Raw genomic sequence first — 27,955 nt, 5'->3', positions numbered from 1 at the left:
TTCAAAGTCACCCTAGTACTAATGACTGAGAAAGGCCTCTTGTGATTTGCTTTCCTTGTGCTGGAATATGTGCTGTTATCCATGTCTTCAGTTCTGAAATGTGCTATAGCTGGCAGGGTTTGCAGACATTGGTAGAGTCAGTCAGAGGGGGGTAGAATGAAGGAAATACATTCAGAGATCTCAATTTGTTATGTGTAATAACATGAGCAGCTTTGCTCTTATTTATTATTCTTCAGTTTTTAAGCTGTTTTCCCCAGCTTAAATAAAATGAGAACAACTTAATGTCACACCTCACTGATGAGCTTCAGAAGGTATCAGCAACATGAATAACAATCTTTATGATGGTTAAAGTCAACATTGCACAAGCAGACTTCTTGCAGAGCGGGACCTCCCTTTGTTCCTCCCTCCATGGAGCTCACCGTACAACCCACAGATCTTTTCCAGAGGGTTCCCCAATCCTCGGAAGCAGATCTGGGGGATCGGCAGGAACAAACTGTGCCAGCAGCAGATTCCTTTCCTCATGCACATGGTCAGCATTGGACCTATGTTTATTCTTACCTTCCCTCCTTTGTGCCCAAGATACTATATATAGGCAATGTCCAGTCTGCCTACAAACACGGTTGTGCTGTGCTAGAGGTAATTTCTGCAAGCACAATGTGATTTGCATCATCAGCAATGTCTTACTGGGTATTGCCATAGAGTTGACAGACCTGCTCACTTGCAGACCTGGACCTGGCCAATCAGCAATAGCAGAGATGTGCTACCACAGGTGCACGCACCAGTTGCTGAGGAGCTTGGGCAGGTGGAGGTCTTGCACCCATCCTGCATGAGCAATGCTGTGGGCAGCTGGTTTGCCACCGTGTGTCTGGCATACTGGACCAGATGGACCTTTGGCCTGATCCAGCATGGCTTTTCTTATGCTCTTATCAGCAATTCCTTTTTCTTTTCTATTAATCAGTCCAGACCTTAATGTTTTTATGATACAGTTCTGAATTGATGTCTGAATCAGACATCTAGAAAGGAGTAAAATGCTTAGAATCTAAGAATTCCCCATGTTCTTTTGAACAAAAATAATTCAAAATATTGGAGTGCTTGAATCTTCATTTCTCATAGGCTTTTCTGTTGCTATTTAAGAGAATGTTTCTATTTGTCCCTGTGTCTTTTAAACATACAGTCTGAAAGTTCCAGTAAAACTATGATTCTCTAATTCATGGGAAGTCTGTGATTCTCATGTATTCAATGCAGGGCGCATGGACCCGACGCAGTTCTCATGGCAGAAGGCAATCGTCTCACTGAGTTAACTCAGTCACAAATGCTGCACATTGCCCAGCAGATTGCGGCCGGGATGGTTTACTTGGCATCACAGCACTTTGTGCATCGTGACCTTGCCACTCGGAATTGCCTCGTTGGTGAAAACCTACTCGTGAAGATTGGAGACTTTGGAATGTCAAGAGATGTGTACAGCACGGATTACTACAGGGTAGGAGCTCTGTTGCTCTGAATGCCAGTGCTTTGATCTTCCATCTTGTTGCAGCTATGGACAACGTTTTTATAACTCAGAAATGTTCCTGCCATGAATCTACAAAGCAGAAATATTATTAGGGTTCAGTTTAAAATAATAAGGGTAAATGCTTTGGGAAATTTATCTTGCTGACTGCTCCAGTGGGTATAGTACTCGACTTTTATCTGGGAGACTGGGATTAAATCCCTACTCAGTCATAATTCAGTTGGGGGCCATAGGGCAATTCATTTACTATTAGACTCATCTTTCCTCTGAAAAACTGAAATATAATACAGATTGTGTATCATACACTTTGTGATTACTAGTTGTACAAATGGCCTTACAAAAAACAGACTATCTGTCAGTGTTGATTGTCAGCTGTGTGTTACACTGCAAAATAATATCCAGTTCAAAGCAATACAGCAACTTTATTTGTTATTAAAGTTACATTCTGCATTATTAGTCCAAGGGCTAAGTAGATTACAATAAAAATAGAATAAAAAGCACAATATAACAATAGAAACAAATGATCAAATAAAAATATACAAAAATACATAACAATATGATAACAATATGCAAACACAGTATGCAGCTGAGGGCTGGTAATTTTAAAAAGTATAGATTAAAACAGCAAAGCTTAATAGAAACAGCTTTAAAATTTTCCAGAATAAAGTCAGTTATTAAAATAACTAGAAAATAAAATCATTTTTTCCTGGCACTGAAAAGATCGTAATGAAGGTGCCAGACAAACAATAACAACACAGTAGAATAAATCAGGAATGAAACATTTTTAGAACAATTGAAATCTACCATGGACCTGACATGACAGTACAGTTGTATTGCTTGTGTAAAACTCAGTAGAGATGGAGCCAACCTGATGTCAGCCGGGGGGACATCCATGGGCCTCGCCCTAATCTAACTACCAGATCTTGGGGACCAAAACAAGGATGATATATTGGCAGCTTGTTTTCTTATCAATTTCCTTGGCTACCTGCATGTTGAGCTATTGGACCACTGTTCTAACCCAACACACTAGTTGTGAGTCCATATATATGCAGTGCTTTTTTTATTAAAAAAAAAAAAGTGCCGGAACTCACATCTTGTTAATCTTTTATTTTAAAAATTATATATTCAGTTCTTAATATTCTGGCCTTTTTATTAGCAAGACCGGTGGTTGAGAATTAGTAATGTTTTTCATTTTTAAATTTGGGGTCCCACTTTTACACTAAAAATTAAAAAAAGATTTTCAATTCACCAACTTTTTTTTTTAAATGAAGAAATTCTATACCTTTCACACATAGTTGGTCACTGTACACACACCAACACTGTGAAATGAAACATAATGGCCGCTGCCCACAGTAAGCACTCAGCATGCGACCACACGACCAATCACAAGCCGAGCAGCGCCATCACAACCAGCGTGGACACACAAGCAGCCCGCATGCACCATTTTAATGATTTTGCCGCCCACCTACTACGCCCGACAGGAAAAAATGCATTGAAAAAAGGTGCTGGAATGCTGTTCTGGTGCATTCTATGACAAAAAAAGCCCTGTATATATGAAAATGTTGGATCTCTCTTTGAGCAGTCTTTTCTTTCTCATAAGTAACGTACAAGGTTTTTCTGTGAGCTAAAAGCGAATGGACAGGCAGACCTGGCCCAAATAAGGGAAAAAAAGCATTCTCAATTTTAAATGCATATTGCTCAATTTGAACTGCTGATCTTATGAAAGTTGCCTAACGTTCACAGCCATCACATCAATGGTTAAGTCTGGGAGAGGCCAGACCTAACCATTGAAAAATCTCCATTGACAGTAAGTTGCTCCCCCTTTAGACACAGGAATGTTGGACCTCTTATTCCTGAGAGACAAATTCCATTCAGGGAAGCTTTTGGGTCTACATTTCACTAGTGGTTGGGTCCAAAGCAAAGACTGGATGAGGCAAAAATCAAGGGGAGACAGGCTAACATGCCGAAAATGCTAGTATATTTCCTTTCAAAGCCAATAATTAAGCCTTAGGCCCTTCAACCTTTCAAAGCAGGGGAAAATTTTCACAAAGTTTGGAAAACCACCAAATAATGAGTAATTAAGGAAGGGGTGGTCCTAGCAAAAGAGCCTGGCCTTCTGGGAAAGCTGGATGGCTAGACTGGAGCTCTGGCAGGCTGAATTCAGCCTCTAGACCAAACGTTCTGCACCCCTGTTTTAATAGGTTGGATGGTGCTGGTATTAGTATTTCCTGTTCTGCCTTTGTTTCATACAGCCCACCTTTCTAGAGCTGCCTTTGTGTGTTTGTCTGAATTCTGAGGTAATTATGGGACAGATTAAGTCATTGCTTACAAACCAATTGAACATACAAAGGACTTTGCAAAAGATAAAAGTCTTGAAGCCAACAATTATTTATTGCTTTCTTTGTTGTTACTTACTTTAATGAGGCAAGTGGCTGTGGTTATTGTAAAGCAACGAGTCATGGGCTAATAGCATTTGGTTTTGATCACATATAAATGAATGGCTGAGTTCATATGGCATTATGGTCACACTGTTTCACCATCTCTGTCAGCTTGTTCTTTATTTACTGGCATGACTCTATAGGACAGAACCTATTTCGAGGAGCTCTCTTGTCTGTGAGAGTTTGCCTCAAGAGTGAATCGTCACATATGGTTAACGGCAAAGGAGAGGAAATTACACACAAGGACAGTCTTTATTTTCATGCAGCTGTTTTAATTAAGAGCTAAGAAGAACACTTTTATTTTGGTTTGCATTGTCTGTTTCTTCTTTCAGACCTAGCAATTAGGAAACATCTGAACTACATTTCTGTCCTCTGTTGTGTTCTGGAACTGTAGCTTTCCAAGCTAGTTCATCATCACTATAAAAAATGACATCACATAATATGAATGAACACAGAATGGAGTAGGGTGACGGAAAAGGATAGTTCTTAACTAGTTTGTATCTCCAGGACTTCAGTAGTTGTCCTCTACTGAGCAATACCCAGTGAGGCTCTGTGTTTTTGCTGATTGTAGCACTAGCAGGAGCCACCGCTTGCACAGTGTATAGCCTGAAGTGCCTGATCCTACCTAATCTTGAAAGCTAAGCAGGGTCAGGCCAGGTTGAAAGCTGGATGGGTGACCTGAGTCCTGCAGTTGGACCTGATAGCCTGTTTCAGGACAGTGGAATTTCCTTATGAGAGCTCCACTGGCGTGTCTTATTCCAGAAGCTTGTGTTTCCATTCATTTTGGGTTTCTGTAGCAGTCGCTGGTTCTCGTGTTGTGGGTCCTGTCCACATGTGGGCTGCATAGGGTGCTGCCCATTCTTTCTGTGGTATGCACATTTTTACACTTGACCTCTGTCTGCTATTTTTCTTTTAGGCAAATGCTACTACCTAAAGAATAATAGCTCCAATATTGCTATGATCAGGGTCAGGAGGAGAAATAGAGTGCTTCCTTTCCATCTAATAGCACAGCTTTCAAGTCAAGACTAGTCACACTGTTCAAGATGATGCTTAGTGAAACTATGATCAAAGGAAATCCTGGAAATGCATCATTCCAGAGCAGTGATTATCAGACTGTGTTTTCTAGGGGAAACCCGGGATTCATCACTGAGAAAACAAAAAGTGGGAGATGGTCTTATGTAAAAGGCAGCACTAAAGGGTTGCATTATAAATGTTCATGGCATGGGTTCCTTAGCAGACAAATCGCTATAGGAAGCTTCCTTCAAGGCAGAAAGATTCTAGCTAAGCTTCATAGACTATTTCTGACTGCTTGTGTCCAGAGTGCAAATATGGAGAACCAAGGGAGAAAAAACAGCCTCAGGTGGGTAATAAGACCCTACTGTATTAGCTGCATTTCTAGGACAGATATGAAGGTTTTGACTGCAGATTGCATTTGGTTCCATATTTGGTACAGGATGGTGCAAACTGAGTAAATTCCGGTCAAAACCAAACTGAAAATGCTTTCTTCCATACTGTTTCTTCCATAGTTGTATCCAACCGTAGCATTCTTCTTATGGAAGTAGTTCTGCCAGTGGAATGGAAGGGGATGATTCTCTCCCTGGACCCTCTGTGCACTCTGATAATGTGCTCTGGAGGGTCGGAAAATCTTCTGGAGCTGAGTTTTGGATAGCACAGAAGGCAACAGGTGAAAAGGAAGGGGAGTGAAAGGCTCATGGTGCTGGCAGAATGCTGCTTAGCCTGCTGTTGGATTTAACTCCTAGGACCAGTGATGTCAGCGCAACAGGCAGAATGAGGCTACGTGAGGTCAGTTGCTTCTCATCGCTCTGCACCCACCTACCCAGCTTTAGGCAGACAGACCAGAAGCTGGAATCTTTTTAAGATTTAAAGGTGTATTCTGCCACTGCCAGTTCTAGCAACTGTTCATCTGCCCGGTCCATGTATCTTTATTAATGAGTTAGAAACTGGCACTCCATGCTGTCTGCATTGATCTGCTGAGAGATTAGTTTGCATTCAAGAAAACAGACTGCAGTTGCTGGTTTACCATGAAAGCAGGCCCGTCTTCCTGTGCTCTGTTGGATTGTCAACGTTACTCTGCATGGCATCAGCACAGCTGTTACGAGATGCTGCAGGGGCAACTGTGGAGAGAGAGAACCTTTGGCTAATTGGGCTGTTACTGCTGCATGGTGGTAGCTACACATTGTTTGCTTGTCTGCTTAACGCCAACCTGGAATCAGAGTGCAGAGGGGGAAGAAATGTAGCTTACCTAATTGGCGTAGAAAATGAGCGTGTAATGACATGAAAGTTGTTTTCAAAAGCCAGCCGACTTAAATCTTAAGATATGAAGGACCTGTACCATGTCAGTGCCAGATTTCGAATGCCCTTGGGCAAGACCCCTTCCTCTGGGCATCTCCTGCCTCGTTGCCATGCTAACAACTGCTCCTGCTCCTCCTCATTGCCACCCCTGGTGTGGTTGACAGGCAGAATGCCTGCGGGGCAAGTAGCCCAGGACCTTTTCTCATCTTCCATGAATTAGGGAGAGCAGCTGCAAAATACAAGCTGGAAGCAGCCTCTGCTAAGTTCTGACTCTTCTCTAATGAAGCAGTTATTGTGTGCATGGTAGCCTGAGAGTCCTTTATGCAACATTTTCATCCTCCTGTTGTTTGCAACAATTTTTGTGGCTTTTTATTACAGCAAGGAAAGGCTGGTATTTTCTGTGGATGGTAGCATAAAACACTCATGTATATGCACACTTATGTTATGCTACATCTCTACCTAGCACTTGTCTAATGGAACATTAGAAAGGTGGAGAAATATTCCCTCTGCTTAGAACAACAAGGAGGACCCTGTGCCGTGGGACTTGTCTTAACCTCCCAAATAATTCAGAGGCAGCCTCAGTCAAGTGGCAGGTTAAAATCCTCATGTGCAAAATCCGTCTGTGCACTACAGGGGCCTCATTCAGGTACTCAAGGGAATGCGTGAGTACTTAAAGTGTATACTGAGACAAACCGGCCTTGCCCTTGCTTTTCCAGGACCAGTCCTCTGACTCAGACTCACTTGGTTGAACAGGCAAACTGGAGATCTGGTTGCATTCGCTTCAACAGCTGGAGTGGTAAGAGGGTCAGCGCTAGGGAGGCCATGAATTCCCTACTCAGCCATGAAGCTCAGTGGTTGACTTTGAGCTTAGTCTAACCTGCCTCAAAAGATTGCCATGGTAATTAAATGGAAAGCAGGGGGTGGAGGAATGTGCTAACTCCTTGGAGGAAAGGCTGACTGTAAATGTAACAAAAACAAATAATAGGACTCTCCGTGTGATCACAGATGTTGCTTTCTCAGGGTTCCCCATCTCAATGAGAGTTCTGCTCACATTCAAGGCCACGGTATTAACTGAGCAGGTGAAGCTGGTGCTCTTGGAGATGTAGGGGGTGAACATAAGATAAGAACGTAAGAAGGGTCATGCTAGTACAGACCAAAGTTCTGTCTGTTTCAGTGGAGTGTAACAATACCATCCTGCCCCTATTCCCAGCATAGTGGTGTACACAGGCATAATGCCTCTCAGACTGGAAGCTACATGTAGCCAGGAGGGCTAGTAGCTATTGAGAGCCTCCTCCTCTGTGAATTTGCCCAGTTCCCTTTGAAAACCATACACATTGGTGGCCATCACTACTTCCTGTGCCAGTGAATTCCATGGTTTACCTATGCACTGTGTAAGGAGGTACTTCTTTTGATCTTTTCTAAATCCCCCATCGAATAAACCTCATGGGATGATCATTGGTTCTTGTATTATAAGGGAGAAAAAATGTTCCTTATCCACTTTTCCGTACCATACATGTTTTTTGCACCTCTGTTGTGTCTCCACTCACCCCTTTGTACAAGCTAAAGGGTCCCAGGTATAACCTGTCTCATACAGGAGTTGCTCTCCAGCCCCTTGATTTTTTTGTTGCCCATTTCCGCACTTTTTCCAACTCCACAACCTCCATTCCTAGGTGGGGCCAGCATGAACTCTCCCTTCCCAGCACACAATTTAAGCCTCAAGCATTCTCTGCATTGGGCTTAAGATAAATTAGATTAACAATACGCTTCTGAAGTAACCAGAAAAAGTTTCCATCAGCATGGAAATCAGGGTTGGCAATCTACTTTGTTCTTAGGTGTTTTTTTAATCCTAGTTAAAACATGAATTAACTATTTTATTAATACTCTCAGACTTTTTTGCCAAGGGGAATCACAAAGTGGGCTCTTAGTGGAGCTTTGTCTTTTGTTCCAGGCCCAGCTAGCATTCATAGCAGCTGTTATTTATTTGTTATCTTTCCACTGTCTTAATCTGAACACTGATTACTAGCAATTGAGCTGCCTTCGAGGCTTCCACTAGGATTAAAAGTTGACTTGCAGCACAGTCCTGTGCATGTTTCTTCAGAAATGGGTTTCATTGAGTAGTGTGGGCTTAGTTCCAGGTAGATGGGTAGAAGATTGCCACTGTATTTGTTTTTCTTTCTTCTTCCAACATTTGCTTTGGTGTGCAAGAAACTTCAGGGTTGATACTTATCACTTCTCTGTTGGAAACTGTGAGAATTCTGCACACCTTTGAAATGCTTGCATCCTATTAAAAGTTAAATGGGAACTGAACATGCTCAGCTTTTCTGGGTTGTGACTACAGACAAACTGAAGGCCAAACTAGTCAAGAGACCCAGGATTGGTTTCCACATTGCTTTTATTAAAGCAGAAACAAAGGTGTGGAGGACAAATTGGATCAGGACAGTGGCACCAGGAAACAGGAGTTTAACACTTTTCCTGTGTATCATTTTATCAGGGTAACTCACCTTCCATGAACACACCTGTAGCTTCTTCTTTGGGCCCATTAGGGAAAATGCAGGTGAAGATACTGCTTGGGAGAAGATTTTCAAGCGTTGATCTGTGTGAAAAGCCCCCCATGTGTACCAAAGGCGTTGATGCACATTTGCCATTGACCCCAGTACCAGTGCCCCAGTGCCATGCCCACTGCCCCACGCCCACGTGATGATTGTGAGTGCCTGCATACCAGAAGCATACGTACACAGAGCCCCATGAGTCCCTGTACTGGAGGAGGGCAAAGTGTGGCCTACAGATATGCTGGCCTACATCTCCCATAACCCCACCATTGACTTTTCTGGCTGGGGATGATGGGAGTTGTAGTTTAACATATCTGGAGCGTTGGAAGTTGTCCTGCTCCTGCCTTGTGCAAACATCCCATCTCAACACATGGAGTTGCTAGAGAAACTCACAGACATTTATACCTGTTTTATTCTATTGTCATCTTCCAAAGTATGACTGAATCTCCGTGGCTCAACATCATCTTTTGCCAGATAGGTGAACAATACCAAGTTGTATAAGGACAAAGCCAATCCTCCAATGTCCGATATGATAGCCTATTTGCAAATGTTTAAAAACAGTAGTACCTGACTTCACTATTCTTATGACACATGTAAGTAGATTATTAGACACCACTTCAAATTTATTGTCATACACAAGGTCAAGGAACCTGTCATAAACCATAAACTCCTCAAGGCTAGCAATGTTAATATGCACATTGATCCATATGTATTGTGACTTAGTTCTCAACTTGAATAAATAATGCCATGGGACTTTGCACTTTGTATTTAGTTTAGTGCTGCTCTTTGGCCTGAAATACTGGAACTGGTGTGCCTAATCTATGATAATCTCCAATTAGCAAATCCCAGTTGATGTAGCCAGTTTTCATTTTAGAGTCTCAAAAGCCTCTTGGCGTATTGCATCCCATCTACTTTATAGAGGTTGTTTCTCATTACACTTATTCCCTTTAGGATTGCCATCTGGAAGGGTATTAAATGACCTTGCAATAATGCAGTACTTTTGCACAGATCTTCTATAATATCCAGTAAATCCTAAAAAACCCTCAAAAGTCTCTGATTGTGTTGAGTACTGGCCAAATGGTAATGACATCAACCTTATTTTAGTGTATTTCTTTACAGGAAATAATGTGACAGGTATTCCATTGAAGTTTGAAACAGCTGGAATCTTTTCAAACCCTTCATTAGGTGCTCCTCACACTCTGTTTCAATTATGAAAATAATTCAATCATCCAGAAATGCAACTACTTAATTAAGGTTCATGTCATACACATTGTACATAGAATGCTCCATTATTCTGTAAAAAATGGAAGTTGTATTTTAGGCATCATCCTAAACTGTCAGTTGTCAAATGGAGGGATAGAAAATTTCTTTCTGTCCAAGAAATTGGGACCTCATTCTGTACTGCATTCTTCAGTCAGATACATATGATAACATATTAGTGCCTATGGCAATCTGATGCTTCCTGTTTTATTAACTGAGTTGTACATATAAAAGCTAGACCCTCATGGTTTCTGTTGATTCCAAGAGCATCTTCCATTTCTTCTATTTATACAATTATTTATCTAAGTAAAGCACCATCTGTCTTCTGTCATCTGTGCATGCACACATTACTTATCTGTTAAGGTTGCATCACTGCATTGAAATTCACCCAGTTTTTTGATGAACACATCCAATAAATGTCTGGATTATTTCTCCAGGGGTCAGGGGCTAACTCTACTGAAGCTCACTGACACTGTCCTCTTTTGATGGAATGATAGTAGTCAGCCTTTCAATAAACTGGGGAGCTTCGAAGAACCAAGCTTCTGCATATCTATATGCCTTCTCCATAAAACAACATTTTCTAACAGGATGCTCCCATCTATTCCCAAACCTATAGCAGTGCTAGAGGTAATAAGCATTCAACAAGTACTTTTCTCTTCTTGGCATCTTCAGGAATGTCATAATCTCTAATCTGTATTCATGCTTGAGCTTGTCTAGTGAAGCAATATGGTTCTCTGCTAGCTCTGAATATATGGCCAGAAAAAAAAAGTTCAGTTTTATTTTAATATCAGTTACAGTTTTAGCCTTACTAGCTGATTTTAAGTCACCCTAACAACTAAGTCTGTATACTTAATCACAGTGGGGCAGGGAACTACCTGAACATTTCCTCCAAAAGAAAACGGCTTCCCCAACCCTCTGATCAGGCTATTAACTGCCCAGATTTGCTTGTACCTCAGATCCCTGGTGCGTTTAAAGAAAAATATTGTTGCATTCTCTGTGCTGAAGTGAATGATAGCAAATGCTCTTCAGTTCATTTGGGATCAGTATCCCAGTTTCGAATTCTTTCCTGATTATGTCATTAGGTCTAGATCCATTTCTCCACTCAGTGTAATCTGTCTAAGCCCTGTTGAGCCTCCAAGCATCGCCTTATCGCTCCTGATCTTCTCCTGAAGGTGGGGATGCAGTGATGGCAGAAATGATGAGGTCCCCTTGGGGCATCTGAGAAGGAGTTTTCTTCCTCCCATCTTGATGCCTAGAACTCTCTCACACGCATAGTCCAGGAAGGGAGCTTGAAGACATTTTCCCTGATTCCATCCTGTGCACATAAGGGATCCTGGAGAACTGCTTCCTTGGTTCCCTGACCTGGCCTGGCAGGACATACAGAGCCAGGGAGTGGGGCCCGAGTGGCCAAAATCTGAGCCAGGGAAGAACTTGTGGAGAGGAAGTGATCTTTGCTTCAAAAAGCTGCAAGCATTACAAGGACAAATTCACATTTTGGGAGGAATATTTACAAAGGTCACCGCCATCACTAAATAAGAAGCAGTGGAGACATAACCTACAGAGAGAGCTGGCATGAGTGTAAATAGAAATTCTGCCCCATTTTGTTCTGCAACCAACCATGTTTTACTGTTTGTAACTCTGAGACACAACCTGAAATCAAAACCTTGTGTTTTGAGAAGCTGTCAATTTTTTCCTTTCTTTAAAAAAATCTTATTCTCTCCTTCACACTTGCTGGTAACTTAATGTATAACCCCTCCCCCCCTTAACAGGGTAATTTCACTACCCCATTTTAATTGTAATAAAACATTTTATCCCGTCTTTCACTAAATGTCTCAAGACATATCCCCTTTACTACAACTCCTTCTTCTGCAGTTGCTTTTGTCCGACATAAGTAGACTTTTTCAACCTAGTACAAATTGTGCTGTATTCATTAGCATGTGCCTCACAAGTGGTAGATGTCTTGTGCATAAATAAACCTCCCCGGTATGGGTTTTCTTCAGTGTAAGGACCAAGCTGGGCAGGGTTGTGAAAGACAAATCATTTTGGAGGGCTTTCATCCATTAGGTAGCCAGAAGTTAGAAACAGCTTGCTGGCACATAGCAACAGCAAGGACTGAACAAGTGAAATTTTTAGGAGCAATCCTAAATTAAGGATTGCACAGGACAATTAAGGATAAGCTGCACTCCTGTTATCTGTGTATGTATCTAATTGCATGTGCTTGTTGGTAAGAAATCTGCAGTACATTGCTGAGGAAATACAGCATTTAGTTCGGCGATTGCTTTTCCTGGGGAGTGTTCTTTGTGTACTAAAGTGAGGATGGGTGAAAAATTTGTTTCAAGTCATTTTTAATAAGACTTTACCAAAACCCATAAATTCCTTCATATTTGAGAAAGAACTTAGGACTAAAAACATCTGAATGTGGGAGAAACCAAAGCCAAGAGGCAAATTCTGGAGCATACTCTTTCTCACACTTCTCATTTTCCCAAGTATTTTAGTTTTTCAGTTCCAGTTGCATTAAATCTGTTGTGCATTTTAAATCTTTGCTACTAGGTTTTATTTTGGGTTTTACTTTTATTCATCTGCTGTTGCTACGTGCCATCAAGTCATCTCTGACTTATGGAAATCCTACGAATGAATGCCCTCCAGAATGACATATCTGTCACAGCCCTGCTCAGCCCTTGTAAACTCACAGCTGTCTCTTTCCTTATGGAGTCAGCCATTCTTAGAGTTGGGCTTCCTTTTCCTCTTCTGCCTTTGACTTTCCCTAGCATGAATGTCTTCTCTAGGGAGTCTGCTTTCTCATGATGCACCCAAAGTATGACAACTTCATGTTTTGTCATTTTTGGTAGCCACCTCTTTTCTGACCAGCTCCTCATCTTTACCTGTTGCATAGCAGGCCGGTGCTACAGGGCCTGCTCTGATACCTGTTGTGTTGGATCCACCTTCTTTGCTGTGCCCACAAACCAGATATTGCTGGCAAAATGAGCCATCCGTGTTCTCCTCTGCACCCTCTAAATCTGCTCAGGAGGTTTTGGGGACCCTAGGAAGTGATCTGAAGTTTGTGGTAAAAGTGCCAACATCCTGTTCCATCAGTGATACTCATTCCACAGATACAAGAAAGCTGGATCCAGCCCACTCAGTTTGACTTGTACAGATAGGTGAAACGTTCATTTCAGTTCATTTTTAAGAGGAATTTGTAGGTTTCCTCATATTTGGGACAGAAAGAACTTGAAATTTTAATAAAAGATTGAGTGCGGGAGAAAGTAAAGATGACAGGTTCACTCACCCTTCATTCCAGGTGGCTTTGGATGGAAATGATCACCTGATTGGAGGTGAAGGGGTTGTTGAACCCTTTCCTGGCTAAGCATTTTCTATTCAAAGTCATCCCCAGCTGCTTTTCTCCTCAAGAGGTAAAAGGCAAGCAACACATGGCCCTTTTCTGCAACAAGTGTTCAGTATCCCCTTTGCACTCCACTTAACCCAAAGTTACCCACAACTGCTTTCCACGAGAAAAGAAATCCCTCAGGGGAACCATTTGGAGGTCTGCCCAAACACACAGCAGAGATTTCTTATCAACAAGTAAATGTATTTAATTATAAAGTCAATATAGCTAAGTCATTATGAAGGTGTGTATCTATTAAAGAACAGAAGTAATCAGTTGGTGGAAATCTCATCTGTGGTGTCAACTTTCTTCAGTAGTGAGAAAAAGTTCAAACTCTGAAACTTGTCGGAAAGTAAAAACACATCGCAAAATAAGAAACATTTGTCAAAGTGCAACAATAACAACATAAATGCAAACAGCATGAAATTGTGGTTCTCCCAGCTTTTGAATTTCTCACTGACCTGTATCAGGTTCCTTATTTCCTATCAAAAACCACACAGAAATTACATTCTGTCTTTCACCAATCAGCCTCAAAAAATCCTTTCCCCAATATTTACCAAGAAAGTAGAACATTCAGAGCTTGTCCAAGATCTGTGCACTTTCCTCATCTTTCTTGAAGCATTAAAGCTAGGGCATTATATTTGGATGACTGTTGTTTTGCTCTTGTTTTAATACAAGTTTATGCTTCCATTAAGCCTTGATGGTATTCTCATTTTTCATAAATATTTGCCTTAGATTAGGAGTGAACAGAAGGTAGATCTGAATGATTTGCTGAAGATCTACAAGGATTCCCACCTCCCCAATTTTTATCAATGACAGCAGCAGTACTGCTGAAATGAGGCGTGCTTGGCATAACCAGGCAGCATCCAATAATGCCATTACACTAGTCAGAATGACCACTAGTACAATGGAAAGATAGTGCTTGCTATAACAACTGGAAACTTGCCCACACTAGTACGCTGGAACAGAACAAGTCAGTGTTGCACCTGAAAGAGAGTTCTGCTGACCTATCCCGTTCTGGAAACTTTAGTTTGAGCTAGTTTCCAGGGCTGCTGTAGGAAGCACTAGCTTGCCTTTCCATATCTGCTGGGGCAACCTAAGAACTTCTGGCAAACTGCTAGCATTGGATATATAGGAGTAGATTATTGTGTGGAAAGACTATGAGCTCCATTCAGTGTTGGCTTGCAAAACAGATACTTGAGTTCTGAATCCTTTAAGTCTTCTGTGCCAGGCTGATTGATTTTGGGGTTCCTGTAAGAAACAAAGCAAATCCTTCAACTCTGAGGTCTACCCAGCCCTGCCCTAGAGGCAAACTGCACATCTCCATTTCTCTGCAGGTGGCACAGTGTGATAGTCATTTCTGAGAACCTGAGCACAGTCTTGTCTGATAGAACCTTCTGATAGCCTGTCTCTGGCACCTTGTAGGTTTCCTTGCTACTCTCTCTACTGTTTGTTAAAGATAATGGCAATGTAATAAGCCCGGAGGGTGATCTCACTTTGCCTATTTCTAGTACAAAATGCCTATTCATTAAGAAGGCTTAATGTATGACAGTGGGATTGTTATTTTTCTTTCTTTAAATAATGATAGGAGTGCTCGCTGCCAATGCAAGCACACCAGCAGAAATGCTTAGAGCAGGGGATCTTTCTCTCTCCCCAGAAATGGCAACACTAGCTGGCACCTCCAGGTCTCTGCTGTCTATGCAGCTGTGCACCTGTGTGGGCGAGGCGTGTCGAGGGCTCACACAGGAAAAGCGAGAGCGAGCTGGTGACGAGTCAAGCAGCTTGCGGAAGCATCTTTGTGGGTGTTTGCATTGAACTGTCACAGTTTGAAGGCTTTTTATTAGATGCTATTTTGGCAACCGGTACTCAAATGAAATTAGCTCTTTCCCCATGTTGGCTTTTCAGCCCTGCTCCTACGTCATAGCCCAGTTTGGCTATTACGTCATGTCAGGATCGAGAGGATGACAAAATGTGGATGTTTTTTAGGACTGGAGAGTGGGTGCTAGAATTACCACAGCGGCCGGTACTATTTTTAGCTGACAGTTGGTGGTTGTTATTCCATTCCTAATTCAGTTACCCCAGAGTATTCCTACATAAAAATGCCCTGAGCAATATGTGTTGGTAGCAAGAAGTATATAAAATGGAGTGAGGTGGGGTAAATCTTCAGGCTGGACCAGGCTCCACCATAGCAGCTGCAGAACAAGGAAGGGAGATGGCGGACTAAGAGCCATTCAGCTCATCACTATGTTTTCACAGCATCATCAGCATCCACCGCACTTGACAGTGTGCAAGGGACAGGTCCCAGTGCAAAGAGCTTGCACTCTGTCATTGACACCGGGAAAGACAGCAGAGGGAATGGGAGAAGAATGTGTTACACTTTCTTAGGGAGCAGTATTAGGATTCCAATATGATGGTCCAAATCATACCCGTCCCATCCATGGACACAGTTATAACTTCTGAGATGGCAACCGTAGTTTTGGAACTATGCCAGGATGGTAGAAGGGCATGGAGAAGAAGAGGTGAAGATCTTCCAGATCCATGAGCTCTCCATTCCCAGAAGTAAGCAAGCCAGATGGGTTCAGAGGCTTGCCTAGTTAAATATGCTAAGAAGAGGATTTGGGAGGTGACAGCTCCTCCACTGTTTCCCTTGCCCTGCCTTCTAGGTCTCAAGCCAGACTGTGGGTTTGCCTAAGCCCTGCACCCTTCTACTTGGAGCCCACAGTATTACACTCGTGGGACTACTTACAGCAAGGTTTAGGGAATAGAGAGCTGTGCTGAAGACTGCGCAGTGAAGATGAGTTTTGCTCCAAAAAAACAGCTGGGTTTGAAGGAAGGGAGAAGCAGGGAGAAAGGGAGGTGGCATCACACAGGTGTTCTGGATTTTAGCAGCTATACATGATGGTTGTTTGTAGATCTGGCCTACCTACAAAGCATAAGGTATCACAATATCCATTAGCTGAGAACTGATAGGCAGTCTTATTAATGGTGGCTCTTATTTATAGAATCCACTATTAGTTTGGAGCTATCTTCCTGTTTGGCCTTTTAATTTGTGAGTTTTATTGGGCTGCTGTTTCTAAATATTTTGATTGCATTATTCATTATATTTCATGTTATTGTTTGACATGCAATATAATGCCAGTATTTGTGCCAGCTTAGTGTCACCTGCTTTGTGAAGGCTTTCAGGTAGAGGTAACAATACAGATGGAAAGTTCTTTAATATTTAAGGATACATGTGTTCTTTTGAATTACCTACCATCTCTGGGAATTTAACACAAGTCAATGCAAACAGATTTTCTGCACCCTCTTGACAGCTAAAAGACTAAAGTTACAACACTGGAAAGGATAAACAGCTACCTGTAATAACACAATTGGGGGAGGATGTAATGAAACACTCAATTTTCAACAGGTGGTCTTGAGGCATCATCTACAAATGGATAAATTTATGGATATTTGGACTACCTTTATTGACGTTTATGCACAATTATTTTCAATAACAGACGAACATTATGTTGTATACTAATGCATAGGGATAATTGTCCCTGTGTGTGTGTGATTAGTGTTATGGATTTTTTAAAATCTTATTCAAAATTGCAATGTTTTTCTTTCCTTTTCTTCTCTAATGGTGTGGTTTGACTTTTGTACTGCACAATGAAAAATAAATACAGTTAAAAAGGAATCGTGACTGAGATGCTGGGTCAAACCAAGATATCCAGATGCCCAATTCTGGGTGTAATGTAAATAGCTACCATTCTTGTTTTTCCACAGCATCCTATTAACAATAACCAAATCGCTTCCTCTGAGCATGATGATTCTATACTTATACTATGTACTGTAGTGAATAGCAACTGGTATGTATGCTTTTGTGAATTATCAAGTCCTATTTGCAAAGGTAGGTCCAGTTGAATACTTTATCATTTACTATGGTATTTTATTCTGTGGTGTTGCTTCCTATAAGTGGGCATAGAACTGTATGGACACCAGTCATTGTAAGCTTCTCTTCACATAGAAGGGAGACTTCCATGAGAGAAAGCACATTTTCCTATCAGGTTTGAAAGAAAGAAATTAGGAGCTAAAAACCTATTCTAAGTCATGCTGATGTGCTGCTTTCTTTTTAAAAGACAGTAGAGAATGCCCATTTCAATGTTGCCTTTTAATTTGAAAGGACTGGTGGTCTTTGATGAGTTACACAACCTGTTTTGAACAAGTTCAGTGAGGAGGAGAAGTATCCTAGCGATAAGTGCAGTCAAGAAGTTGTCAGCAACATGGGCTAAGCATCAGGGTTGGAGAAGCACCAAGAACGGCTGTGCTTGGAACGTGTTGAATGTGATGAGAAAGACACATATTGAAAGGGAATGCCTTTCAAAGGGCATAAAGGCTCCAAGGGATTATTTTTATTGGGGGCAGGTGTAAAGGCTGGGAATAGGAGCAAACCTGCATGATTTTTGAATAAGGGAGTCAAGGGGGAAGCCACTCAGCCGTCCTGCTGCTTATCATTTCCTCTTTCTGAATCATGTCTCCAGCTACCTTTTCACCTGCAGTGATCCAGCTACCTGTTCAGAAGGGCAAGCAACAAACATCTGGAACTCCTCATCTGGAGCTCCACAGAGAAAAACAATTATGGGGTGGCAATTTCAGAACAGTTTAGGAGCTTTAGGGGAAAGAAGCACCTCCTTTGCCACCCATCTGGCCCCTCTCTAAAACCTCCAGCCTTCCCACGAATCTGCTTTTCATTTACAGGCACTTTGCGCATAATGTTCCATTTCCCCCAACTTTCCACCTAGGATCAGGCACAGTTCACCACAGTAGAATCCCTTGGAAAGGCATTTCCTTTCAGTCTGGTGTAGTTATGAATTAAGCATCAGTCAACTTTTCCCAAGCCTTGTACCTCTTTAATGTGAATTACACTACACTCACTGGCATGGAACATGCTGCTTGCCCTAAAAGCATTCTGAGAACACACAACTTGAAGAGGGTCACCAGGCCACCGTGAACAAGGTAGCCAGAACACGGTGTACCTTTTCAAATAGAAGCTTTTACATCACGACTGTTGAATCTCTTTCAGCCAAGGACCAAATTCCTTGGAGAAGCTTCTGGGAAATGCACTTCAGTGCCACATGGGTCTGGAGGCCAATGGGGCGAGGCCAAAAATAATTGCATGTTTTAGCTCAAAGCTCTTACTGCCAGCCAGTAAGACTTAGGGGAGGCCTTTCATCCTTTTAAAAGGGGAAAAACACTGGGAAACCAGCAAGTGATTGGGGGGGTGGAGGAGAAAAGCCAGGGCCAAGGAAAGGGGATGTGGCCGACAGAAGAGCCCTGTGATCCTGAGGCTTAGCAACCCTGTTTCAATTCATGGGCCATACCTGTTGTGAGCAATTGGCAGTGACCAAATCATTCAGGAGTCCACCTTTCTGGCATAAGAGAGTTAAATGAAGGGAGAAATGGCTTGAAGCCAGGTAAAGATGTTTTTATTTAACAAGTGCTTTGCTGGCTAATAGGATTTTTAAAAAATTGTCCTAATTTTATTGCTGTGTTGACTTATTGGAATTTTAGCTGATGGTTAGATTTTGTATTCTTTTGATGGATTTTATCTTTTTAGTTCTTTTAATTGCTCTACTGTTTTTACTGTTTTATTGTTTTATTATAAGCTGCCAGAAAGCCCTTGGTCCATGGGGTGGCATACAAATAAACAAATGCATTTTCCATTTTAGCTAAGTGGCCACATTAGCTTATGTGCAGTAAGGAAACAAGAGCATCCCTGCTACTCCGGTTTTTACCCTCTTACAATGGGCACCTGTGCAAGTATAATATTTTGCACAGGAATATTTTGTTAAGAAGTGGGTGAATTTGAAAGCTCCCATATAAGACCAGCAGGAAGGAACAGATGTGACCCTTCTTAATTCCTGTGCCAACCTAGGGACAGTAGCTTTATTATCACAATACACTGTGAGTTTTAATTTCAAGTCTTGCGGATCTCCAGGGTCTGCCCTCACAAGTAGATATGTTGTTTTTGGCACCAAGGTTTGAAAGCTCAGTGAACAGCTTTCTGCAGCTGTAATTTTAATTACATAGAGACATCCCCCTGCCTTCTGCAAAGCAACCGCCCAGAATCTTATAGGAATCTAGAGACTGCTGGGCACGGGCAGGTTAAATTACAGTTATTAGGGGGAAGTTATTTAAAGATCAAAGTTGACTATCTTCTGAGGAGCAAAGCCCCCGCATAGCCCGGAAATGCAAACCAAGCAAAATGTTTGCTTGTCATCTCAGACTTCCTCTTGTTTATTGCAGCTTGCCTGCAACTCCTGCACATTGAGCTCTTCTTTTCCCTGCTGAAGAAATATGCTTTGTGGAGGTCGTGGATTGGAGGATTCAGTGTGAGTCTCATCCAATCCAGATGGCCTAAGCCAGGCGAAAAATCCAGCAGAGTCAAGCCAGTTGTTCTACTTTGGGAAAAATAATGGCTGCCTTGTCCAGAATTACATGCAGTCTTTTTGTTGCCATATTGCTTTACAATCCATTTTCTCCAAATCTGTGTCCTTCAGGCTGATGGATTTCCAGGAAAGCGGGAACACAGGTTCATATGGTTTGGAGCTCCACAAACAAGCCTTGTGTCTCCCATCTCCCCCAGCATACTTATTCCTTAGAACTAATCATCATTTGCCCAGCAAACCAATAGTTCATACAGGCCTCCAACTGTGATTTACAGTCCTCATTTGCCAGGCACGCACTCACAAAAGTCTGCTGCTTTAGATGCAGTGGCAAAGTATGGTGTCCACTAGAGAGAGAGAGAGAAGACACAATCCCATACAGGTTTAGATAGGAAAAGGTCCTAGCCCAATTATCAGTAAGTATTTCCCAGCCAACCAAGACATTTTTCCTGCCCAAACATGCATGGGATGTTATTGAATCAGTAGTGCATGAGGGGAAGGGAGAAGAAGAGGGCGTGTGAACACAAGTATTGTTAAGGTAGTTTGGTGTTACACCTGTATCAAGGCTAAGTTCGTAGATATCCACAGAACTGTGCTCAGGTGCCTCACAAAGCGATACCTCAGAGCACATCTTGTCTTTACTGCACACACTGAAAAACAAAGTCCAGATTAGAGAGTTTGTTATTAAATGGATTATTTGTAGCTCCCCCAGAACGAAGGAAATAAACTGTTTCACTTAGATTTCACTAATGCTGGCAAGTGGAGACATCACTCCTCAGCCACAGTCTGCCTGCATGAAATATTATGACTGACTAACCAGGAGACCATGGTAATCGCACCATGCATTCATTTCAGTGAGACCTACCATGGAATCGGGCTGGGGATAACTGGCAAAATTCTATGCAGTGGGCAAAATGTTCTGGCAAAATGTTCCAGCTCAGGCAAAGCCGAAAAGAAGGCTGAATTCCTGGTCTAGCTTGATATAGTCCATCTCTGGTTCTGATGTGGTTGTGTGGCAACTGTGTAGATCCATCAAAGGACATTTTAAATAGCTCCATAGACTGTTTCTCCAGATTGGCATTCTTGCCATTCAAATTTTGTTTCAGAGGCAATAACGGTCTAGTTTGGAGTTATCTGATGATGAATTAAATCATTCCTCCTCAGCCTGGGATCTTTCAGAAACCCTGGACCTGAAATCTCACCATTCCTTACCATGCTGGCTGGCATGGATGAGAGTTGTTCAAAAACCTCTGAAAAACACCATGTTGAGGAAAACTGAATTAAATTGTTCCAGACTCAGGAAAACATATCTGCCTGTAAAGGGCACTGCTTTGTCTGAGACATAAGAAATAGATTAGCTGGTATATTTTAGGATGGGTTGTTTTCTATGTATGTGTGTCTAGTTGCTGTGGCGATGCTTTTATAAACCATGATTTGTCAGTCATATGTATTTCTTTTTAAATATTGCATTTCTATACCACCCAATAGCTGAAGCCTTCGGGGAATTCTCAACACTTAAAATCATGGCATACAACATAAAAGTTTACAATTACAGCATGAAACGAAATCACTGAAGAAGACAATCGTGCTAGGGAAAGTTGAAGGCAGAAGGAACAAGAGGAAGGCCAAATGTGGGATATGTTAATTGCATAAGAGGGTTGAGCCTTGAGTTCACAGATGCTGAGCAGGGCTGTCAGGGGCAGGACATTCATAGGATCACCACGAGTCAGGGATGGCTTGACAGCACTTAGCAACAACAAATGAAATAAAAATTAAAACCAAACTAAAACCCAGAAGCAATGCAAAGATTTAAAATAGAGTAACAGGTTTAATGCAAGAGAAACTGAAAAACTAAAATGCTTGGGGAAATGATAAGTGTCAGCAAGAGCATGTGCAAGCATTTGCCTCATGGTGAGTCAAATCTGTCAGGACCTCTGTGCTATTCTGGTAAAGGCAGTCATTCCCCTTGTGCCAGTCCCCTAGCCCTGTTTCCCCAACCTGGTGCCCTTCAGATGTTGCACTACAACTCCCAGAACCCCATGGCTGGCCTGGGATGGAGAGGCTGCCCTAGCCCATTGACTCTTTTGACATTCAGTGGCAGTGTGCTCAAAGTGTTGATGTGGCGGGATTTGTACATTTGGAGACTTAGTTTCCATGGTGACAAGCTTCAATGGGCAATTCGGGAGGGAACGGGCAGAGCACAACAGAAAGGAGTCATTAAAGCATGTCAATTAGTATGCAACACCCTCGCTGTCTTTAGAGTGTGCTCCCACAAAAAGCAGGCAGTGTTTTTGTGTCGTTGCCGCAGCAGAGCTGGGCATGAATGGGAAGTGAATCCACGCTCTCATTTCTCACAAGTGGCATGTGGAGCTGAATAACCGGTCGCTCTTTTACCAGCAACGTTGTGTGCCTTATAACAGGGAGGGAAGGAGAAAGGTGTGTGGTGGGGGAACCCTATAGAAATCCCAGAGTGCCACGGAGTGGGGGGAGGAGCAGCTCAGTGGCGCCAAACAGGCCTTGGTGCTTCAGGCGACTGCACCCCCTTCCATAAGCCTGCCAGTAGGAAAAGCACATTCCACTGTTCCTTCCCTAGCCTCCTCCTGACTGGCCCAGTGTGGCAGTGGGAGCCATGAGGCCATCTCCGTGCTTTCCAGTTTCGCTCGTGTTTGTTGCTTGCGCTGCTCTTGGGCCACTGTCAGTGCAGGCCTGTCCTTGTCTACTCAGACGTTAGGCCCCTCTGAGTCCAGTGGGACGTCCTTCCAGGTAAGCCTGTACAGAATTGCAGCCCAGTCTCTCTGCAGCGTGAGTTCCTCCTGGATGGCTGCAAAGCGTTGCCCCCCCTCCACTGGTTTTGCTTTCACTCTGCTGGCTTGGGTTCAGTTTCAGTTCAGGAGGCAAACTCTTGCAGCCTATTGAGCTGAATGAAACCAGTGCCAGGGGAGTGAGGCTTTCAGTGTGGTGGCGAAACTGGGCTGAGGCGAGGGAAGACCTTCAGGCTCCCAACAACCTCAGGCAGGATCCTTCCTGGAATGGCACGGGCCTATGCACATAGCCATTCTGATATTTCTTGGATCAGCAGGTCAGGAAGCCCAAACACCTTTGTACATTTCTTGGCAGGTGCCTGTGGACAGGGGCGAGAAGAGAGCTTACTGCATTCGGTGTCTAGCAGCTCTTCAGCCTCATATGGACAGAAGCCTAACATGAGCAGTAGGAGGACTTTGAAGGTCTAGATCAGGGCCTGTGGACCAACTGTAGAATAAAAATGGGAAATAAGACATCACTGCTAGACACAAATGGAAAATAATCACTGGTTTGGCTGTATGTGAGGGAGGGAGGAGGAAGAGGAGAAGATCAAATGAAGCTCTAACATTTATACTATTGTTCTACAGTATGAATTTAGGCTGTCGACCCCAACCTGATTCCTGCCAAAAGTTCTGGATTACAGCTCCCATTGGCCCCAGTGGACATGGCCATTGGAGAAGGCTGAACTATAGAGAAACTAAATAATAAGAAGAGTGCGTTTCTTTTTGTTAAAGGATTTTGTTGTAGTTCTGATGACAGCAAAAAAATTTAAATCCTGATAAAACCTCAATAAAAGAGTGAACCATGTTTTACAACTCCAGCATTCATTAATTTTTTAAGGTCTGTCCCATAAAATCCACTGAATCAACACAGTCGTAGATGCCAAGTGATGTACAGGCTTAAGAGCCACTTAATATTTAATGACCCAAAAGCCTCTAGCAAGTAATAATGTTTTAATGGCACTTGCCCTTTGCTCTGGTGTGCAGTTCATGTGTTTCTAAGGATCTAATTTTGTTAATGCTATTTTTTAAACTTTCTAATGAATGTTCATCCACTGATTGCAGAAATGCAATTGGGCAGTGTTCTTCATCTTCTCGGGAAATCTTAGAGCAAGGGCCAAAAATTGAATCCATCTTTGTGGTGCTAATGTCAACCATACATTATTAACACTAGACCAACCTTCCCCAACCTGGTGCATATCCAGATGTGGTATTCACCACATCTGGAAGCCACCCAGTTGGCAAAGGCTGCACTAGACTTTCCCCGTACTTAGTCACAGATCATTTTCATCTAGTTAAGGGTATTTCTATACACCCTCCTCCTGTATACCTTTGATGCCAATCCATAATATGATCTGGCAGCTCCAAAGGCCTCAAGACTAGAACTGTTTCACTCTCGGTGCCTCTCAGGAGTGTAAAAATATAGCTAGCTACCTGTGGTGTCTAAACTGAATGGCAGAACACATATGCTGGTTGGCTTCTGAAAGATCTGGTGAAGTCTAGTGGTGTCCACCTGCCAGCAAAATGAGCACTTTTGGTCAAAAGGTTTCCCCTTCTTCACTGTAGCCTCCCACATACCACCAAATCTGCCCCTTAGTGTTGCAGGACCTGTAGGGCAGATTTGTGGACTGTGGGGAATGCAGGGAAAAGAGGAAGGGAATGATTTGTTGTACAAGCAAAAGTCTAGCAATATAGACTTCACCCATTGAGCCATATGTGTGTATTTGAAAGGGGAATTCACCAATTATTAGGAACTATTCATCGAATACTAGAGTTGAAAAAGGGATTCTAGTCCAATTGGCTTGATACAGGAAATCCACAGGTGCAGCATTCCCCAAATATGTCTTTCCAGCCTTTGTTTGAATTCCCTTTGGTTAACCATTGGACTCTAAGCTTCACTTAAGTGCTATAATCTTCCATAGTTAAAGCAAGCAAGCAAGCTATAAATACAAGTAAACAAAGTCTCTCTCTCTCTCTCTCTCTCTCTCTCTCTCGCTCTCTCGCTCTCTCGCTCTCTCTCGCTCTGTGTGTGTGTGTGTGTGTGTGTGAATTGAATTGAATGACTAAAATAATTCCTTATAGGACATGGTTAGTGGTAAACCGTGTGATGTTGTTCATTGTCACATTCATGTATTCTGGACAGGAAAAAAGCGTAACTTGCAATGTACAAATACATTTTTGGTGTATCACCACCTGTATACTGGAAAGCATTGGAGAACAAATGCAATTTAACTATCTCCTTCGGCTCCAACAGTGACTCCTAGTTGAGATAATACCTATCTTTAAGTGCATTTAGAGATGCTTACTACAAGGAATGTAACAGCATGCGCTAAACATTTTGTTTGATCTACACCACAATTAAACACTGACACACAGCTGGAATCAAACGCTTGGTGAACCTGGATTAAACTTCTGCTAGGCTCTCCTAATATTCAAAAGTACTTTTAGAACTCTGTTTTGGAAGTCAGGACTCCATCCTGACTGGATTTTGAAAACCGTAGGAGGCATGAGGATGCAATAATGAAACATACATTTACAATAATAGGAAATGATATTACACAGTGAAAAAGCCACCTAACTTCTGTCCAACTTTTCTATCCAGGTTGGTGGGCATACCATGCTACCGATTCGCTGGATGCCTCCTGAAAGTATTATGTACAGAAAATTCACCACGGAAAGTGATGTGTGGAGCCTTGGAGTTGTTCTATGGGAAATCTTCACCTATGGCAAACAGCCGTGGTATCAGCTCTCAAACAATGAGGTGCGTGATGGGGTTGAAAGCAATGTCTTGTCTCCTGCAGAATGCTGCCATTCTCCTCTTTCTGCCTCTTGCAAAAACCTGGTTTTATCCTAGCACATCTCAAGCCCAATATCCTGCTGCCACTTGAGCAAGATATGACACAAGGCTCTTCATAACCCATTAGAGTAGGGGTTGCTTGCATTAGTTGTGGTCAGAGCTGCACCATTAGCATCTGCCCAACTGCTAGCAGAACAACACTCCTGTCCTTTTCCACTGGGCCAGCATTGGCTACAACTCAACCTACTTTAAAACACAGCCATGCTCTGGTGGTTCAATCCAACAGGTTCTTATTGAACTGGGCCCAGAAATGGCCTTCCACTGGCAAGAGTAAGGATGTTTATCGAGAAGCGAAGCAGAAATGTTAGGTCAAAAATGTAAATAGGGAGGTGATCCTAGAACGCACGGACAAACTATCTGACAAGTCAGCAGTAAGAGAACCGCTACACTGGCTCCCTCTTTGTCCTTTCTGTCTCCTTTCTCCAGGTAATTGAGTGCATTACACAAGGCCGTGTCCTGCAGCGACCTCGCACATGCCCAAAGGAAGTATATGACCTGATGTTGGGGTGCTGGCAACGGGAGCCTCACATGAGGCTTAACATCAAAGAAATCCATTCTCTTCTTCAGAACTTGGCTAAGGCCTCTCCAGTCTACCTGGATATTCTAGGATAGAAACTCAGCACTCCCTCTTGCGGAGTAGTGCGTGAATGAATATGCTCAGTGGCCACTAAACTCCATTAAGATGTGTATTAACTCTGACAGTATGAAATACAAAGATATGAAGAAGCTTTCAAAGGGCAAGCTGTGTGCATTTCTCCCTCTGTAGACAGAGTATTGACTTTGTGACTTTACTGACATGTATCTCTTCTCTTCTTCATTCTTTCTGTTTCTCCGTTCCCCCACTCCCTCAATTTCAATTCAGTCAGGCTTCTGCATTATTATAACTCTGCATAGACAAAGGCCTTAACAACCTGACTTGTTATATCAATAGACACTCGGTTTTGCCCATCACAACTAACAATGCTTTGTTGTATTCATGCCTTTGATCTGGATAAAAAAAGGGAAAAATGACTCAAACTTTGCGAGCTCTGCTGTACGGATATTTGGAGCTTCTATAGATTCACTCCTGCTTCATTTGCTTTGGCATCTGCGTGGAAAACAGAAGACTGCATCCTGTCTGGGAATGTTTCTTTCTAGCCGAGATCAAGCCAGAGGGAAAGAAATCAGCATATTGTGGAATCCACTCTATGGAGAAATGAGAGGATCGGATGGCATCCAGTGTACCACTTTAAACATAATGTAATAATTTGAAAAGGGAAGGTATTCAGTGCTCTGAAATGTTCAGAAAGGAGTAATGGCACTTCCAAAGGTGCAACCATTTTTTCATTGATAGATATATTAATGTGGTCTGTGTCGAAAAGTAAAAGGTGTTACTGACATGTCCCAAAATTGCATAAACATATACTCAGATAGGAAACCCCAACCTTGTTCTACAATAGTGAATACTGATGCCACTGGTACAAAGTGCTCTCCAATTAGTCTTTCATTAGACAGGCAAGAGCTGCAGCATATTTAAGTGCAGTATAATTTCCTGGGCATTTCCTAAAATCTGAGAGCTTTGATATGATAGGGCAAGAGGTAGAAATGGAGGGATGCTTATCTTATACAGGGCTGTGTTGACAGCGCGCTACTACCTTTGTCCTCGTCTTGTTCCCCTTTTTATCTCCTCTCCCTGTGCAAACTAATCCCAGCATGGCCCCTTTCAATTAATACAGAGCAATTTGTGCTGAAAACAGTTGCTCGTGTCATTGTACACCCAAATAGGCACTGCAAATTCATGAAAAGCATATATTTAATTATAGGAAGGTTATTAGTTGCATTCAAACATCTACACGTTGTTACAGAAGCAAAAGGCTGGTGCAACAATATTGAAAATCGTCCTAAAGATCTGAGAAAGAATAAAACTCTTAAGAAGACACTTGGCAGAATAGTGAGTTCCAGGGTTTAGCACCAGTTTCTGGTTGCTTGAATAGTTGGTATTATGAGAATGATATCCTTTGATTTAGGAATGGCACGCAATGTGTGCATACAGCATGGCCACTAGGTTGAAGGAGGCACGATATACAGAAGTGTAAACTTAAAAGGGTTACAGGTTGGGTGATGTTGTTGTTGTTGTTATTATTCCCTTAAGATGGGATAAAGTCAAACTCTCGTTCTTTCTCTTTAAAGATGAAGGTAGCTTTGCTTAAAAAGGGAGGGTATTTTAATGACACAAAATGGGGTCAAAAACACACAGCTTGTCAACAGTTTGTTATTATCATGATATTTAAGAAGTTAAGCACTTATTTTTCTAAGCTTTCCCATAACAGATTTATGTATGTTTTGCTGCCCTTTCTTACTTATTAAGGGACTTTCTTTTTCCCCTCAGGAGTTTCAGAAGATATCAGGCATTATCCTGTGGGATGATCCTACTAATGCAATTG

The 27,955-nt window shown here is 42.3% G+C and overlaps 1 protein-coding gene across 2 annotated transcripts in view; it reads left to right on the top strand.

The window, feature by feature from the left end:
* Positions 1 to 26,230, top strand: part of NTRK2 (neurotrophic receptor tyrosine kinase 2) — a 189,291-nt gene extending 163,061 nt beyond the window's left edge. For both annotated transcript variants that reach the window (XM_044446649.1, XM_044446651.1), the window contains exons 16-18: positions 1,246 to 1,480; positions 25,278 to 25,436; positions 25,959 to 26,230. In XM_044446649.1, coding sequence (XP_044302584.1) covers positions 1,246 to 1,480; positions 25,278 to 25,436; positions 25,959 to 26,144 — 580 coding nt within the window. In that variant the 3' untranslated portion in view covers positions 26,145 to 26,230. The remainder of the gene's footprint in view (positions 1 to 1,245; positions 1,481 to 25,277; positions 25,437 to 25,958) is intronic.
* The last annotated feature ends 1,725 nt before the right edge of the window (positions 26,231 to 27,955 follow it).

This window comes from Varanus komodoensis, unplaced genomic scaffold (assembly GCF_004798865.1).
Source record: "Varanus komodoensis strain SLA01 unplaced genomic scaffold, ASM479886v1 scaffold5, whole genome shotgun sequence".
NCBI lineage: Eukaryota > Metazoa > Chordata > Lepidosauria > Squamata > Varanidae > Varanus > Varanus komodoensis.
Note: the sequence above shows the minus strand (reverse complement) of the source record. Positions and strands in the feature narration are given on the sequence as shown.